The sequence below is a fragment of the Protopterus annectens genome, chromosome 16.part0 (assembly GCF_019279795.1).
Source record: "Protopterus annectens isolate FY-2018-M chromosome 16.part0, PAN1.0, whole genome shotgun sequence".
NCBI lineage: Eukaryota > Metazoa > Chordata > Ceratodontiformes > Protopteridae > Protopterus > Protopterus annectens.
Window position 1 is genome coordinate 39,791,251 of NC_056750.1, and position 18,430 is coordinate 39,809,680.

General features: G+C 39.4%; 1 protein-coding gene across 1 annotated transcript in view; it reads left to right on the forward strand.

The window, feature by feature from the left end:
* RAPGEF1 (Rap guanine nucleotide exchange factor 1) overlaps positions 1-18,430 on the forward strand; it is a 2,911,094-nt gene that overhangs the window by 1,593,184 nt on the left and 1,299,480 nt on the right. The window contains exon 11 of the mRNA XM_044058589.1: positions 1,826-1,993. Within this exon, the coding sequence (XP_043914524.1) occupies positions 1,826-1,993 (168 nt within the window). The remainder of the gene's footprint in view (positions 1-1,825; positions 1,994-18,430) is intronic.

An 18,430-nucleotide genomic window follows, 5' to 3' on the forward strand; every position in this document is an offset into this window, starting at 1 on the left:
CTTGTTGCTGTCTTTTAAGTTTGTATTCATTTTTTGGAACTTCTTAAAAATCATTTTCAGTGACGCCTCATCCTCTTCTCTGTCAGCACTTGACCTACGTTCAGAGAAAGAGTCATTGCCGCTTTTCTCTTCACACTCAGTAACATCCCTAAAGACAACTTTTCCTGTTTATTCTGAGCTTCTTTTCATAGGAATACAGAGAATCCTCACTGTTATCAGGGAGTACTTTCCTTTAACTCGTGCATACCCATTGTAATACCATTGAAGTGCCGTGTGACATGCAGACACATTAGAAGAGAAAAACATACCATACTTGAAGTTGCTTTGTTGACCATTAACTGTACTGTATTACATTACACTGTTATGTTGAGTTGAGATAAGTTTTATTCTAGATTTTAAGATGAAAACAAGGGTTTAATAGTATAAGAGTAATGCTGTTCATAAAACGATTGTTATCAAATGCTTGCCAGTTGTGTGGTACAAAATTGTGAACCTGTGACCGTTTCACACACAGTCTGAATCTGTTATTAACATGGGATGGAGGAGGATGGGTTGAACAGTTGTCACTGGTTCCTTTATGGGGTGGTCACCTTAACCCCCTACATGACGTATACCTACAAAGGCAGGTGCTTCAGCATGCAGCAGATGTGGTTTAAGCGTGTGAGCCCATCATACTGCATAGAGCAGCGGCCTAATTCTAATTCATGCACTGAAACATGGATGTGTCCTCAAGGTGATGTCTGAGCTCAAACAGGTCAGGCTATTCCAGATAAATCCTGAATTAGAACAGCAAAATAAAAAAAGAAAATATATAGCCCCACCCTTCCAGTTATCTGTTGCCCTACCCATTTGAAGCAGGCATTTGCAACAGGGGATTGAATGACCTGATGGACAGTTGGTTAGCAAGACAATGAGGATTACAGAGGAAAAACTGTTTTTCTCCAGTGATCATTTGCATTTCATTTGTACCCCTTTGAGTAAAACAAAGATTTTCTTCACTTTATCTTGCTTGGAATTTTGCAAAAAGCAAAATGAGTGCATGTCTGTCTTGTACTAAAAAGGTTTAGAAAATGTATTAGTTTGGTAGGTGCTACTGAAGTATGTTTTCCATTTCTAAGCTATATTCAGATTTTGCTGTATTAAAAAGTATTCCTTAAATATTAATTTTAAGGTGACTTTAGATATTCATTTACAGTGTTTCAAATTATAAAATTATTTCAGGAAGTTATTTTAATATCAGTAGAGGTTACACTGCTGGAGTGTAAGGCAAGGATGTTCGTCAAAGGAGTACATTTAAATATGTGAACGTGTTGTTCCTCCTGTTGTAACAGTGCAGTATAGATATTTCAAAATTTAATTTGAAATGCCCTTGCTGTACCTAGCTAGAAATGCATGTATGTTTAGCAGACATTCATATGCCAACTGAATGTTTATTGCTTCAGGCTCTTCTTTTTTGGCAGACACTGTGACAGCATATCTCATTGTCTTTTTAAGTTTAACAAATGCAGACAAATCTGATAGAGTTTACTCTTATAGTGATTCCACTGAAAAGAACTGCTTTGCTTTGTAGTTTGCAGTGGTAGAGTTCAGTAAAGTTGTGTTTTTGTCGATTAATTCTGTCTGGCCTGTTGTTAGTTTGATTAAGCAAGAGATTTTTCTGGTGCCAGAATAAATGAACGCATTAACTGTAATAGTCTTTCTGGTTGTGAAATGTAACTAGTGTTCTTTCAGTAAGAGTTGCCCTTTGCTGTACTTGTGCCTGTCTCATTTTGTTTTTTTATCTTTCCTTCTTGCCCTGCTTCTCCCGTTTCCTTGTGCCTAGCAGGCATCCTTTGCATCACCGTCCTTCTCCTCCTCCTTTTCCTCTGTCGCCTGTTATACTCAGCAGTGCAAAGTGCCTGTCCCTGCAGAGGACATCTGTGCCAGTCAGATTATCAGCACTTCTGTCTCTAACTCCTCTCTCAGCCAGTACACCTCCTTTACTGCACATTCGGTGAGTTGCTGACCGAGCAGCTGTCTTACATGCCTGTATCTGTGTATGCTTGTGTTGCTGTGCATTTCTTGGTGTTGTAGTGCAGAAAAATGTAACTGTATTTCAAGTACTTTAAAACAGTTCATGGCCAGGCCATTGAGAGTTACTTATGCAACTTGTAGAAAGATTGGTTTATTTTCAAGTAACCAAATGTTTTTGCAAACTGAGTTTTGTAGCATTAGAAGTACTTGAGCAGGGTGATGCATCTGTCTTTGTGTTGAGAACACATGAAGTAGAGTCTTTCATGTGTCTTGTATTTGGCCTTTCCCAAGGCAGGATTTTACTTTGCAGTTTTCTAGTGACAATGCCATATGGAGGCTTGATATGGCAAACCATGTTAATGGGCAAACGTTTATAGTCATGTACATTGATTTTTAAATGTTGTCAGACCTTAGTGGGAGTGGTCCTGATATTTGGTATGCCAAAGCAGCAGATGTTTGTCATAAATAGTCAATGTACTTATTCTTGGGATTCCTGCTTGCAGAAAACTGATGAGCCTGGCCAGCTTCCAGATTTCTTCACCCTTCCCTGGCAGATTCCCTTTCACATAAATGTCAGGAACATTGGTGATGTAAAGGTATGTTGTCCCCCACTATCTTCAAATCTTTCTTGCTGCAGTTCGGTGAACAGTGTCATCAGTCTGTCTGACCTGATTGCAGAGTTTCTGGTAAATGCACCTTTGAAAACATAGCTTCTTTTCTATTGTTGTGTACTTCTGATCTTGACTATCATGCATGTGTGTTTTTATAGTCTTTAGGTATAGGAAATGGATCACCCACAAAGGCTTCCATAGATTGTGCCTTTTTCTTCTCGGGTCTGAATAATGATGTGCCTAAGTTTTCACTAGTGTGCTTCTTTTAACCAGAAGACTTTAAATCACTGGGTGGAATTTATCCAAATGTATCTGCCTATGAAGAGGTCACACATCTGGTCTTAATCTACTGTGTCACCTGCTTTTTGTTCCTCTGCTTAAAAAAATCTCTAAACACCCAAGGAAGAATCAAGAAGCTAAGAATGCCACAATAGAATTGGATACTTCCTAGAGTTCCTAGCACTTGTATCCTGTGTCTACTGCTAAAGCCTCTGGCCTGACTCATTCTAGAGACTGCTGCACTGCTAGCTGAGGCCAGTGCTGTGTGAAACTGTTTTGCAGTCAGCTTATCGTAAGGCCTTTCCAAGAACCTTTTTTTAAACACTTTTATTGAATTATCACTTGTGACATAGGCAGATTTACATTTATATGAAAATAATTTAAACTGTATTAACAAGTTCATGTTTACTGAGACTTCGAAGATGGCTACATACTAACAGCTTGTTTCTAGCTTTTCCAATGTGAAAACAGAAACTCAGCAGAGAAGGCAAGTGAACTTGTGTTTATGGGTAAATTTCAGTAACTGGCTAGTAAGTGTACTGCCTGGATGCAAGGAATAAAGAAATACAGAAGACCTGGAAAAAAATCACCTGCAAAAAACTGCAGAAGCAACACTGGCTGGGGAATGTTCTGCAGCTGTTCAGCAAAAAAGCCATGCAACCTTCAGACATGACTTCCAATAACCTACAGGAAGATACAAGACAACTGCATACAGACCTGGTTAAACCACACAAAACACGGATGGAGTATGTTAATACAAACAACAAAAGGCTGGAAAAATGGAAGAAGCTTTAAATAGATATTCAGATGAGATGAAGATGATAAAGCTGCAAAAATCAGAGACCGAAATAAAGAAAAGGCTGGCTGAATATGAGACTGCTCTGGAAGAGAATTAGAGAACAGAGCACATAGGGAAAACCTGAGGATTTTCATCTATACCAGAGAAGCTGGAAGGAACACCCTGCATTAATTTTATGAAAGTACATATAAGCAACTGGACTGGTATTCCACAGCAGGAGTTTTGTTGAAAGGGTACATCATGTGTATGCTCCTAACCTAGCAATAAGAAAGCAACCTAGACCTTTAATAGTAAGGATGCAATCCTACCAGCAGAAGGAGTTGATTCTGATAAAGCTGTGGCAGAAAGAAAGTACTAAAATTGGGAGACAGCAGAGTGTTTGTGGAGAATGATTACTCACTGTACACCAGGCAGAAGATGAGTAAATTCATACTACTATTCAGGGAATGCTGCAGCATGGGTTTGTGATTCAAACTGCTGTATCCAGCTGTCTTTAAAGTATTCTTCTGTGGAGGGAGAAAATCATTTTTTGATGAAGTGCATGATAAGGAGGAAATACAAAAGTGTGTCCAACAAAAGGTGAGTTGTGAAACAGAAAGAGATTCTGCTTCTTGTTATTCTGGTAAGAAAGACCACAGAGAGAATGTATCTGTGAAACCTTTTCCACTATTTCAATGGAAAATGTTGGAGAGAAGGAAGGGTGCTTGAGAGTCGACTAGAAGAATCGAGAGGACATTGGAAATAAGCAGAAACAGGCTTTGGGGGATGGAGAAGAACAGTAACAAAACCAGTAACTCAATGTGGGATTGCAGTACAATAATTATGTTTGTGAAATATGACACAACAAGTAAATCTGGAAATATTGGACTTTTTCAAAATTTCTCAGATTTGTGGGGGGACTCTAAATTATATGCCATACTTCATGTCATTAACATTTGGAAAAATGCTTTTGGGAGGGGAAGAGAGGGCAGAAAGCTGACTGTAAGTAAAGAAAACATTTTATTTTCTTAATAGTACTGCATTTGTGGTGTGTGGTTTTCTTTGCATGCTATTTTTAAGTGTAATGGGAATTTTAAACAAATGCTGTTTTTCTTTTTCTCCCCTCTTCTGTATTTCTTCTTCCACAATTTTTAGAAATATAGGCAATGCAATGTAATAATAAAGCCTGGTTAAAAAGGCATGACAAAGTTAAACTTAATGTGTTTTTTTCATTCTTGCATGGGGAAATGACTGTATTAAGGACCTTTGATTAGTTTTAAGAGAGAACAAGTAAATGAAAAAGAATTTTGAATATTATGAGGCATTTTTCTTGCAAATGCATGTGCACTTAGTAGCAATTCTGCAGCTGGTCTTCATGTTTCAATGGAAACTGTCTGATAAAGATCAGCTGTCTGTCTGGATCTAGTGTCTCCATGGAGACAGTCTAATAAAAAGAGACTGGAGACAGTCTGGTGGAAGGGGGTTAGCTAAGGCAAAAGAAAAAAAAAGAGAAATTGGCTCAGACAATGTTCTCTGAAAGCAGTCAGATGTTTTCCCAGCTTACGGGGCTGTAAAGATGAGACAAAACCAATTACACTTAAAGCAAAGTTTTTTTTAATGCAGTGGGGATACTAATATAAATAGGTGCTTTTGTGTTTTTTTTTTTCTTTTTCTCCCTTCTTTCTTTTTCTGTGTTCAGTTTTAAGAAATGTAGGCACTGCAATGTAAAAAAAGGGGGGGGGGGGAGATCTGGCTAAAAGAGTATGACAAAAGAAAAATAATTGTGCTTTTTCCTGTGCTTGCATGGGGAAATGACTTGGTTAAGACCCTAGGTGTTATCCAGTAACAAGCTTATTACAAAGCATGTAAATGAAAAAGAACATTGAATATTATAAGTTTTTTTTTGTAAACAAGGTGCCCTTAGTTTTGTCTGGTTTGCATGTCACTAGAAGACAATTTGATAAAAGAAAATGGCTTTGGGAAAGGGTTTACTGAAAGCATTCAAGTGTTTTCTCAGCTGGGCGAGCTATAAAGATGGACAAAATCAGATAGAACTTACTAATAGTACAGGCTGTACAATCGTCTCAACATGTCTAACCTTTCTTTTTGGTTAGCTCTAGCCTGTGTGGCTGTCAGCTTAGAACGCGTGTTCTAGTAGGAAGCAAAAACATCAATATTTAAAGATGTACATAGTTTTTTTGTGTTATTAATTTAATAGGTTTTGGGGGGGGGTTGGGGGGTTGTTCTGTTTGAAGGCTTAAAAAAAAAAGTTATGTAAGATGTGGCATAGGGTCAAATGGATGTGACAAAAAGCAGCTGTATAAAAGACCAACCTACCATACAATATATGCATGTAACATAAACTTTGGAGCTAGACATTTCACAAAAAATTCATAAAAGGTGGTAATAACTATATAAGAAAATGATGCTTTCTGTAATGTCTTTCAATCTGAATGGTCTTACAGATACAAAAAGAGTAGTGAACTATATTAAAATGTAGAGTGCAAATAGCTATGCTACAGGGGACACACCTGGAAAGAACTGAATATGTGAATTTGATAGAGAGGTTTTCAGTATGGTTATTCAGTGGAATATCTGGGGCAAGGAAAAGAGTCCTTGTATTAATTGCAAGAGGAAAAAATAGTAATGGAAGATGTATAGTACTAAAGGGCTACTGGCAAGGGAGGAGGATTACATTGGCATGCATTTATATTCCACCTAAAACTGCTATAGTGGAGCTTAAGAAAATTCTGGGAAGGAATATTACTTTTAGGTGGAGACTGCAGTTTGGTTTACAACAGTGAAGATCTGTCTGGGGGCCTAAAAGGAAAATATAATAAAGGAGGGGTAGATTTTTGAAGAAACTTTTGAAAACGTTTGGAATGGAAATTGTCAATTCAGTATTAGGAGTTCGAAGTGAATTTACATGTTCTCCAAGATACAAAACTGGGCTAGGCTAGATAGAATTTATATCTCTCAGGAACATGTGCATTTAATTGAAGGACTTGAAACACCGATAATTTCAGATCATGTGCCAATAATTAAAATACAAATGCAAGATAATGAAATAAAAATGAGAGACTGATGCTTTCCCACCTTTCTCACCTATCTGTTTAAAAGAGAGAAATTTAAGGAATGGGTTTTGGAATTGATTCAGGAGCTACTAGAGAAGATAGAAAGTTCCTCTGAAAATATAGCTAATGAGTGGGAAAAATTAAAGTGGAGTTTAAAACCAGGGTGGAAATAAAGGAAAGGGAAAATAACGGCTAAGAAGTAAGAATTATTATTTAGAGGGACTGCCAAATGTTAAAGTATTGCAAAATAGGGGGAATTTCCCAGAACAAGAAAAGGAGCAACTGCAGAATGCTAAACAGAAAATAAAGGATTACTTTGAAAAACTGTTAGCACAACAACTCAGGCAAGCGAAAGTGGCAAGGGCGGTCACCAAGCTTAGGGAGCCTATAACAAGGAAGATAAGAGATTCTGTAGAAGTATTAGAAATATTTCGAAAATTTTTATGAAAGTTTGTATAAAGCAGATAAATATGGAAATCAAGAAAAGGCACAAATGGAAATATTTATGGAAGCATTAAATATGGCAAGGTTAGAGGTAGAATACGCTCAATTACTAACAGGATAGGAAGAGATGAGGTAAAAATGGCTATGTATGACCAATCTACAGGAAAGTCCCCAGGAATAAATGGTATTCCGATGGAAGGTTGGAAGCTAAGAAGGGAAAAATTAATAAAGATCTTGAAGGTTTTGTTTAACAGTATTTTAAGAAGAGGAGAACTAGCATCCTAGAAGAAGGCAGTGGTAACGGTAATACTTAGAGGGTAGAGCTCCATCAGATCCAGCTTCATGCAGACCCATTTCAATACTAAACCATAATTATAAAGTGTTTATATCCATTAATGGCTAAAGGAATGGTGAAAGTGATACCAACATTGATAGATGTGGATCAGTGTGGATGTTCTTGGTGTTTCACTGTTGCAGTCATTACATTTGGGTAATCTGCTGGCAGGTTGCCCTCAGTCGGCCTGATTAACAAAGTCTTGGGTCCTACGTCGGATGCTGTCCCTTCTTCTTCCATGACGTCAGGTTGTCAGGGGTATAAAACATGCAGCCGACGTCATTACATCAGTCTTTCTTGCCGTGCGGTCCCTGAAGCAGAAGCAATTCGCAAGTGCCGGTCGTCCGACTCCTGAAATTTTTTTTTTAGAGTTTCAGAACCGAAGTCTTCAACTTAAAGCTAAGTACCCCGTTGGGGAAACTTTTTCTTGCTTCTTACCGATGTCAGTAAAAGTTAATAATTGCATTACTTGTGGAAAGCAAATACCTCACAAAGATTTTCATTCGTACTGTATTCCTTGCCTAGGCCCTGACCACGATATACCTTGCTGTCGGTTTTGTGCTTTATTTAATCAGCGCACTATCCGTCGTTGGTACATTTTTGCCTCTAATTATTTTGGTTCTCGGTTTAATTATCCAGAAATGTCGTCGGTTAGCCTTCCGACTACCGGAATTCTGAAAAAACTCAAAGATAAAGACAGAGATAGGCTGCCGAGGTCCAAAACTGCCGACAACGCTTCTCCTAAGCCAGTCGCCAGTTCGCTTGTACTCAGTGAGGTGCTTTCGCAGCCCCTGATACACGCTACTTCTGATTCGCAGGCCTCTACTGAGACCCATTCGGAGTCCGGTATGCCGCGAGATGCTTCACCTATGGAACCCGTAGATGTCTCTACCTTGGATAGGTCCGGAGCCGCTGTGCAGGCACCGGCTTCTGAGGGTGTATTCAGGCCTACAGACTTGCATATTAAATTGACACCACCTTCATTACTAAGGCCTAAATCTCGATCCATGTCTAAAAAACCAACGCCCAGGCCACATGTTCAGGCCCCATGCCTAAAAAAACAAATGATAAAAATGGCTGAAGATGTAATTTCTCTAATCAGGGGTAGTCAACCCCCCTCTCTAAGAGGCCTAGGGCTGAACTTGGTTATGAATCTTCTGATCAGGATTCTGTTTCTTCTGACTCTTTTAATGACCTGGATTTGTCCATACCTACTTATGAGGGTTCCGATGCAGCTGCTTCCCCTCCTGAGGACTTTTCTTTTTGGGAAACTTTACATGCTTTGAGGGAGCATTTCCAATGGGAAAGCCAGGAATTTTCTGATTCAAAAAAGAGGCTTAGGGATTTTCTGCTTCTAACTCAGCATAGGCCTTTGGTTATACCTCCTGTACTAGACATTGTTGATGATGTGTTCTCGGAATCCAGTTTGGCCCCTGATTCCCTGCCTCTGGCTCCTAGTAAACCTGACAGATACTACAGGGTTCTTGATTCCCACAAGTTCCTTTTCAAAAATCCTGTTGCAGATCCAGAAGCCATTTCTCAGGGGCCCAAGGGCATTAAGGCTTCTACTGCTAAAAATCCTACCCCTTCTGATAGAGATTCCAGGGCGCTGGATAGATGGGGTAAAAAGGTTTATACTTCTGCGACCTTGGCAATCAGAGCATTAAACTGCAAATTTCATATGTTAAAGTATCGACAGCATATTATTGGACTACTTAAACAGAAAGTGATGTTGATTCCTGACTGTGTGGAAAATAAAGATTTACAGGATTTAATGCATTCTGCTGAACAAGTTGGAAAACATACTTTGCAATGTGATTTTGATTCTTTAGAGGCCTCCTGCAGGGCTGCTGTTACTGGGTATGTGCTTAGAAGGCATGCTTGGAATAAAGAGCAATCTTTGCCTGATCATGTTAAAGCTAAATTGTTGGATGCTCCTTTAAATCAGGGCAGACTGTTTGGCAATAAGGCTGAAGAAGTTCTAAAAAAGATGACGCTAAATCTATGCAAACTGTTAAAGATTTCTTACAAGTGCAACCTCCAAGATTTAGTAGGCATTAGCCTACTAATAATTGGTCCTTTCCAGCCCCTTCCAGATCCTCTCAAGCCAAACCCAAACACAGCAAACACCCCAGGTTTCAGTCCTAGGGTACTCTCAGAGCTAAGCAGTGGGGAGCCGCCACTTCCAATTCTGGAAATAACAAGACACCCCCCTACAGTAGACATTCTCAATTACTTCCTTTTAAAATTACCAAGCACTTATCTTTCAACAGCCCCTTTGGGGGGAAAGATTGCTCTTCATGCAAAGAACTGGGAACTCATAACCCAGGACAAGTGGGTTTTAAATATAGTGTCCCAGGGATACAGATTTCATTTCCACACATTGCCAACACCAAACGGGTGGCCAGACCTGCCCCCGAATCAGTGGGCAGAGGTTTAAAAACAAGTACTTTCTCTCTTAAGCATGGGGGCTATTCAACTGGTACCAGAAGAGGAAAAGGGACAAGGTTTCTACTCGAGACTTTTCCTGGTACCCAGAAAAGACAAATCATGGCGTCCAATCCTGGACCTGTCTACTCTAAACACCTTTCTGGAGATTTCAAAATTCAAGATGCTGACTCTTCACCAGTTACTTCCTATGATAGGCAAAGATGCCTGGTTGGCAGCTCTAGATTTAAAAGAAGCATGCCTGCACATCCCAGTCAGGGAATCTTGCAGAATATACCTACGCTTCAAAGCAGGCTACTTGCATTATCAGTTCTCTGCACTGCTCTTTGGCTTGTCTACTGCACCCAGGATATTCACAAAGTGCCTAGCTCCAGTTATTGTATTTTGCAGGCAAAGAAATATTCAAATATATCCATACCTGGATGATTGTCTAATTCAGGCAGAAAACCAGGGCATACTTTTAAATCATCTGGCATTTGTAAAAAGGGTTCTAACTTGTCTAGGGTACACCATAAACGAAAAGAAATCACAACTGCTACCCTGTCAGCAGATTACATTCCTGGGTGCAAGTTTGAATACAACTGCCCAGATGGCTTTCCTCACACCAGAGAAACAAATTCATTTGGTAACTTACTTCAAACAAGTGGCCACAAAAACCCTGCTATCTGCAAGACAAATACTGCAAGCCTTGGGGTTCATGGCCTCCTGCATTCTTCTAATTCCATATGCAAGACTGCATATGAGGAAACTACAGTGGTATCTAAAAAGTCTATGGAGTCAACATTGTCACAGCCTGGAAACAATGATTCCTATCATACCTTGCCTATGCCTGGAGTTCCTATGGTGGGCAGAAGCCTACCACCAAAACAAGGGATTACCATTCACACTTCCCTAACTACAGATGCATCAGACTATGAATGGGGGGCTCACCTGGCAGGAAAGTGCATTCAGGGCAAATGGAACCCAAATCAAAAGCACCTACATATCACTCAAAAAGAAATGTTAGCTGTACATAATGCTCTGATAGCCTTCAAGGACTACATTCTTCCAGGACAACTAATGGTAAAGACGGACAACACCATGGTTATGTGGTACATAAGCAGGGGGGGTACACATTCCTACCCCCTCTGCAGACTAGCCATGGCATTGTGGAACACAGCCCTGAGCTACCAAGTGCATCTACAAGCTCAACTCCTGCCAGGATAATTGAATACACTGGCAGACGGACTAAGCAGAAACCTCATGGATCCACACGAGTGGAAACTGGAACCATGGATTTTCAACATGTTGACAAACAAATGGGGAGTCCAGACATAGATCTATTTGGCTCCCCCCAGAACTACCAGTTGGACAAGTTTTGCACAAGAACTCCCCACAAACAAGCCTGGAAAGTGGATGCTCTGTCCTTCAGCTGGAAAAATCTAACAGTCTACGCCCCCCCCCTCGCCTCTGCTCTCCATAGTTCTACTAAAAGTCAAACAGGACAAACCAAGGATGATTTTAATTGCTCCAGACTGGCCGCAGCAACACTGGTACCACCTCCTACGCAGTGTGTCGCAAGTATCTCCATGGCACATGCCTCAGACCCCTTCCCTGCTGTCTCAGCAGGCGAACCAGATTCTGCACCCTCAGCTTCCAACATTAAACTTTGCAGCCTGGCTAATCACTTAAATTCACCCTTATCATCCCTCAGCAAACCTGTGATGGATGTCATCTTGGAGGCGAGGAGACCTAGTATTAGAAAATCTTATGCTGACAAATGGAAAAGATTCTGTGCCTGGATCCAATCTTTAGGGATGAGCACAGCAGCGCCCAATTTACCTCAGATTTTGCAGTACTTAACTGAGATGCTTCACAAGGGCCTGCCTTTTTCCTCCATTAAAATCCATGCCTCAGCTATTTCAGCTCACTATACCATGGAAACACCCCTCTTCTCTCATCCTCTGCTCAGGCAGTATCTCAGAGGGGCAGAAAACTGGAGACCACCCAGGAGAGCTCCAATACCTGCCTGAGACCTTACTTTTGTTTTGGAGAAATTCACTCTACCTCCTTTCGAGCCAGCTGCTACTGCAGAATTAAAATTTCTTTTTTGGAATACAGCCTTCCTTTTAGCAATCACTTCAGCTAGAAGGATATCTGAATTACAGGCCATTATGGCAGTGGAGCCTTTCATCATCTTTCATGCGGACAGGGTATCTCTCAGGACCAATCCATCCTTCATGCCCAAGGTGGTTTCCAGTGTGGCTCTTAATCAGTCCATTCATTTGCCAAACTTCTTTCCCAATCCACAGAACAAAGGGGAACGGATTCTGCATTCCTTGGATGTGCACAGACAACTAAGATTCTACTTGGACAAGACTAAATCTCTAAGAAAATATGAACAATGCAGGTAGCATTTGCTGCAGGGGCAGAGGGGAATGCTATTTCAAAATAAACCATCTCCAAATGGATAAGCCATTGCATTCTTTTCTGCTATAAGCACCATGGAAAACCTATCCTCCATGGGATCAGGTCTAACTCCACCAGGGCTGCATCTACTTCTGCAGCCTTTCTCAGAGGTGTCCCTCCCAGGGATATCCTAGAAGCTGCTACCTGGAGTTCTGTGCATACTTTCACCAAGCATTATCATTTGCCAGTTTTCTCTAAATCCAGAACTGGCTTTGCCACTGCTGTCTTACAGAGCCTTATAGCTGGCCCTAATGCTGTATAAACTCTTTCTCCCAACCATAGCTTTGGGAATCTACCCAAATGTAATGACTGCAACAGTGAAACATGAAGAACATAGTACAGTTGTGTACACTTACCATAAATGTAGATGTTCAAATGTATTCACTGTTGCAGTCCTGGTTACCCTCCCTCCAACCCCCCTAGATTTTCTGACTATTCCTATACTTTCCTTTACTATGCTTAAAGGCCTTTTTGGTGTATTTGCTTTTGGTTGGAGGTATTCTTTTGTGTTTTTGTGTTTATTTTCTCCCCATTAGGGGAGCACCTGACATCTGGAGCAAGAAAAACTGATGTAATGACGTTGGCTGCATGTTTTATACTCCTGACGACCTGACGTCATGGAAGGAGGGACAGCATCCGACGTAGGACCCAAGACGTTGTTAATCAGGCCGTCTGAGGGCAACCTGCCAGCAGATTACCCAAATGTAATGACTGCAACAGTGAATACACTCAAACATCTACATTTATGGTAAGTATACACAACTGTACTTTTTGTGGAGGGGACGCAAACATTCGACAATATTAACAGAACATTGATGATCCATCGGGAAGCAGAATGTAAGAAAATACCACCGTTTTCGGTGGGTCTTGATGCAGAGAAAGTAATTGACAGAGTAGACTGGGACTTCATGAGCAGGGCAATGGAAGCATTTGCTTTTCCTGACACAGTTATCAGGTTGATTAGAAGTATATATGAGGGATCGGAGGTGAAAATTAAAGTTGGTGGGGTCCTCCCTGATAACTCCTGCTTGAGTAGAGGAACCAGGCAGAGTTGTCTGCTTTCTCGTTTACTTGCATTATATTTAGAACCATTGGCAAAGAAAATAAGGGACTCAGAAAATCAAGGCTATAATTGATATAGTAGTCAGGAAAATCTGGCTCTATTTGCAGATATTTTATACATGAAAAAACAGAAATGGACATTACAGTGTTGTGGAACATTTTAAGATAGTTTCATATCTTCTCAGGATACAAAATTAATGATGCTAAAACAAAGGCAGTAAAGGTAAATTATGTACCCACATTAGAATTGGTCCCACGATATCCATATTTATGGGACATGATAAAATGAAGTATTTAGGTCTATGGATTAGAAATGACTGTGTTATGGCAGCTAAGGATATGTGGGAAGAGACTTAACAGAAGATAATACAAACCTTGAGAAACTGGAAGCTTTGTGATATGGATACTAAGATATAAGCAGTTAAAATGCTTTTAGTCCCTTTAGTTTAATACACAGGTCAGGCATATTGTTATCAACCAGAGGGGAAGCTCTGGATAGCAGTTAAAAAAAAGAGTTGAAGGATTTTATTTGGGAAGGGAAGACAGCACTTGTCAAGTGAGATAAGCTGATTCTTCCAATAAAACAAGGCGGTTTAGGATTACTAAATTTGAGGGCTTATTTTACAGCAACACAGTTAAGGCTGTTATACGTAGCACAAGCAGAAAACTATAATTCAGAGTGGAAAGAAATGATGGTAATACAGGGGGGAAGCATAAGAAATAAAGCGAGATTGGGATTTTGGATGCAGAGTCTTAAGGAGAACAACAAAAGTCATGCAGAGTATTATATTCATAAAATAGCAGGAAATATGCTAAGAACTAAACCAAGAATGGAGAAAAGAGATTCTGCTGATAGGGATGACTGTGGTTACGGATACAAATAATAGGCAAGAGGGGCCTGGAATTTATTGGAGAAAATTGGCAAGAAACCAAGGTATTGGGAGAAAATAACTAGAAAGGGAAAGGTAACAGAATGGGAAGAGGCCAAGAATTTATTTGGACTGCAGGTTAGAGATTGCCTACCCTATCAAGGATTGATATCAGAGTATAGGCGAAGAGAAAGAAATAGGTGGGGGGGGGGTGTCCTAAAATGAAAGACCAGCACTGGTAGAGTTTTTAATAGAATCTAGAACAAAAGCTGCTGTTGAAGGAATAATTAGTAGAGCATCTAAAATATTGTATGATAATTATAAGACTCAATCAGAGGAGCTTTGGATTGGGAAGAGAGAGTGGATAAGCAAGTCACAAAGAGACAATGAAGGGATATGTGTATATCTCCCAAATATGAAAGAGCCTAGAAGATTTAGGATTTTTGCCTGGAAGTGTTTAGATAGGTATTTTTATACCCCCCAGTAGACTCCAAAGAATTTTTCCTCAGGTGGATAGCAAATGTTGGAGGTGTGATGGGCAAGAGAGAGGTGACTGGGAACATATTTTTGGGGAGTGTAATTAGCTGGCAGATTTTAGGGATTCCCTGCAAACCTCTCTGTCGGAGATGCTGAGTGGGCAGATTGGATTGACTGGGGAGATGATTTTTTGAGCTATGATACAGAATTGGAACTGCCTAGACATAGTAAAGCCTTGCCGAGTCTAATTATGGTGGCTGCCAAAAAAGCAGTTACTAGAAAATGGAAATCAAAGTCTAGACCAATTTTACTAGAAGTAGTGAATATAGTAACAGAGAGAAAACAACTGGAATTGGGATCTTTAGAAAAGGGACAGAGCAAACTACTTAGAAAAAAATAGGAATTGTGAGAGCAGTATATGCAGAGAAGGAACGAAGTTTGAGGCAGGATTTGAATGAGACATATAATGCTCAACTGACAATGACTGGATAGATTAAGTGATGTATAATGTTTGCAACTGTAGTTGTTTCAATGGTGTCTGTGATGTGTAATGTTTGCAGCTGAAGTGGTGTCAGTGTTTGTTTTTCATTTATATAAATGTAAGATTGCCAATGTCATAAGTGATAATTTAATAAAAATGTTTATTGAAAAATAAAAGTTCACATTTACAAACATTATACTTAACATATATTGCTATACATCATATAACCTAAACAACATTACATGAATTATTCAATTCCTGCCCCTTTTTTCTTTTAAACCAGAAACCTGTATTAAACCATCACTTACGACAAAGGCAAACATACATGCATGTTAATGAAAACAAACCACACCAACACAATCTTGGCTGCAGCATTTTACATCACAAACCATATTGACACACTCCCAGATGCAAACATTATACATCATTTACAGTCTACCCAATCATTTTCAGTCAGACATTACATAGCTCATTTAAGTCCTGCCTTCTTTTATACCTCAGTCCTCCCCTGTATGTACCTTTCCCACATTCCCATTTTTTCCTGTGTAGTTTGCTCCTACCCTTTTCTAAAGATCTCCGTTCCAGTTGTATTTGTGTTACTATATTCACTACTGCTAGTGTTGTTGGTTTGAATTTTGATTTCCATTCCTATTCTGTACCATAGCTCAGAAAAATCATCTCCCTCATCACACCAGTCTGCCCACCTAGCATCTCCAAAAGCACATCCCGCAGTGAATCCTTAGTGTGCCAACTCACGCACTCCCAGAAAATATGTTGCCAATTATCTCTCTCTTCCTCTTCACACCTCCAACATTTGCTGTCTGCCTGAGGAAAAATTCTCTGGAGTCTACTTGGGGTATAAAAAAATGTCTATATAAACATTTCCAGGCAAAAATCCTAAGTCTTCTAGATTTTGTTGCATATGTGGGAGACATGCATACATTCCTCCCATTGTTTATTTGTGAATTGCTTATCCAGTCTCCCTTCCCAATACTTTCTAACCTCCTATGATTGATTCTTATAGTTATCATGCAATATTTTATATAGTATACTAATTATTCCTTTTCTAATGGCAGCTTCTGTTTTAGATTCTACTGAAAACTCTTACCAGTGCTGGTCTTTCATTTTGGGCCCCCCTATTTCTTTCTGTTTGCCTATACTCTGATATCAATCCTTGATAGGAAAGGCAGTCTCTAACCTGCAGTCCAAGTAAATTCTTGGAGTCTTCCTATTCTGTCATCTTTCTCTCTCTAGTTATTTACTCCCAATAACTTGGTTCCTTTGCCAATTGTCACCAATAAATTCCAGCTCCCTTTTGCCTATTGTCTGTATCCCTAATTGCAGTCATCCCTATTGGCAGAATCTCCTTTCTCCATTTCTGTATGGGCTTAGTTCTTAGGATACTTTGCTACTTTATAGATGTAATGTTCTGTATTATTATTATTATTATTATCCTCCTTAAATGCCTGCATCCAGAATCTCTCTCTCCTTATTGAGCTTTCCCACTGTTTCATCATCATCCCTTTCCACTGTGAGTTATAGTTTTCTGCTTGTGCTATTAACCTTAACTTGAGCCTAAACTGTGTAGCTCGGAAATACCTCTTCAAATTGGGTAATTCCAATCTGCCCTGTTGTGGAAGAGTCAGCTTATCCCACTTGAATCTTGCCATCTTCCCCTCCCAGATAAAGTCCTTCAGCTCTTTATTAATTGCTATCCACAACTTCTCCCCTGGTTGATCAAAATATGCCTGACTTGTGTATAGGATTCATGGGACTAAAACATTATAACTGCTTGTATCTTACTATCCATGTCCATATAACAACACTTCCATATTCTCAGTTTTTGTATTATCTTTTGTTTAGTATTTCCCACATATCCTTAGCTGCCACACCAGAATAATTTTTAATCCATACTCCTAAATACTTCATTTTATCATGTCCATATAAATATGGATATTGTTGAACCAATTCATATGTTGGTACATAATTTACTTCTGTTGTCTTTGTTTTAGCTTAATTAGTTTTTTTTATCCCTAAAAGGTTTGAAACTGTCTCAGAATGTTCCACAACTCTGTCATGTCTCTTTCTGGTTTTGTCAGGTGTAGAATTATATCATCTGCAAATAGAGGCAGGTTTTCTTGAATACCATACCAATTATATCCTTGAATTTCTGAGTCTCTTGTTTTCTTTGCTAGTGGTTCTAAATATAATGCAAATAATGAAGGGAAAGAGGACAACCCTGCCTGGTTACTCTGCTCAAGAAGAACTTTTCAGAGAGGACCCCACCCACTTAAATTTTTGCCTATGATACTTCATATGTCCTCCTAACCAACCTTATCATTTTTTTTCAGGAAATGCAAATGCTTACATTGCCTTGCTCATAAGGTCCCAGCTTACTCTGCCCATTGCTTTCTCTGCATCAAGAAACACCAACAGCAATAGTATTTTCTTACATTCTGCTTCCTCTGCATCACCAGTGTTCTGTTAATGTTGCCATATATTTGCCTCTGCTCCACAAAACCACATTGATCAATATCTATCAACCTTTGCATTACTTTTGTCATTGCTTTAACCATTATAGACATAAACTCGTTATAATCATGTTTTAGTGTTGAAATGGGCCTGAATGAAGTTGGATCTGATAGATCTTTACCCTCTGTAGGTATTATAGCTACCACCTCTTCTTCCACGATGTTGGTACTTCTCCTCCTCTTAAAATGCTGTTAAACAAAACCTTCCAGATCTTCATCAGTTTTTCCCTCCTAGCTTCCAAACTTCCACAGAAATATCATCTATTCCTGGGGACTTTCCTGTAGATTGGTTATACATCACAATTTTTATATCATCTCCTCTTATCCTAACCATTAGTAATAAAGCCTCATGGGGTATTTAATTCTTCCATAAACATTTTCATTTGTATCTTTTGTTGATTTCCATATGTCTCTGTTTTATGCAGGGTCATATAATTTCTTAAATATTTCTAATACCTCTACAGGCTCTCTTGTTATTTTCCTTGTTATAGGTTCCCTAAACTTTCTGATGGCCCTTACTACTTTCTGTTGCCTGAGTCATGCTAAAAGTTTCTTTGTTCTAGTGTTATCATCAAAAAACA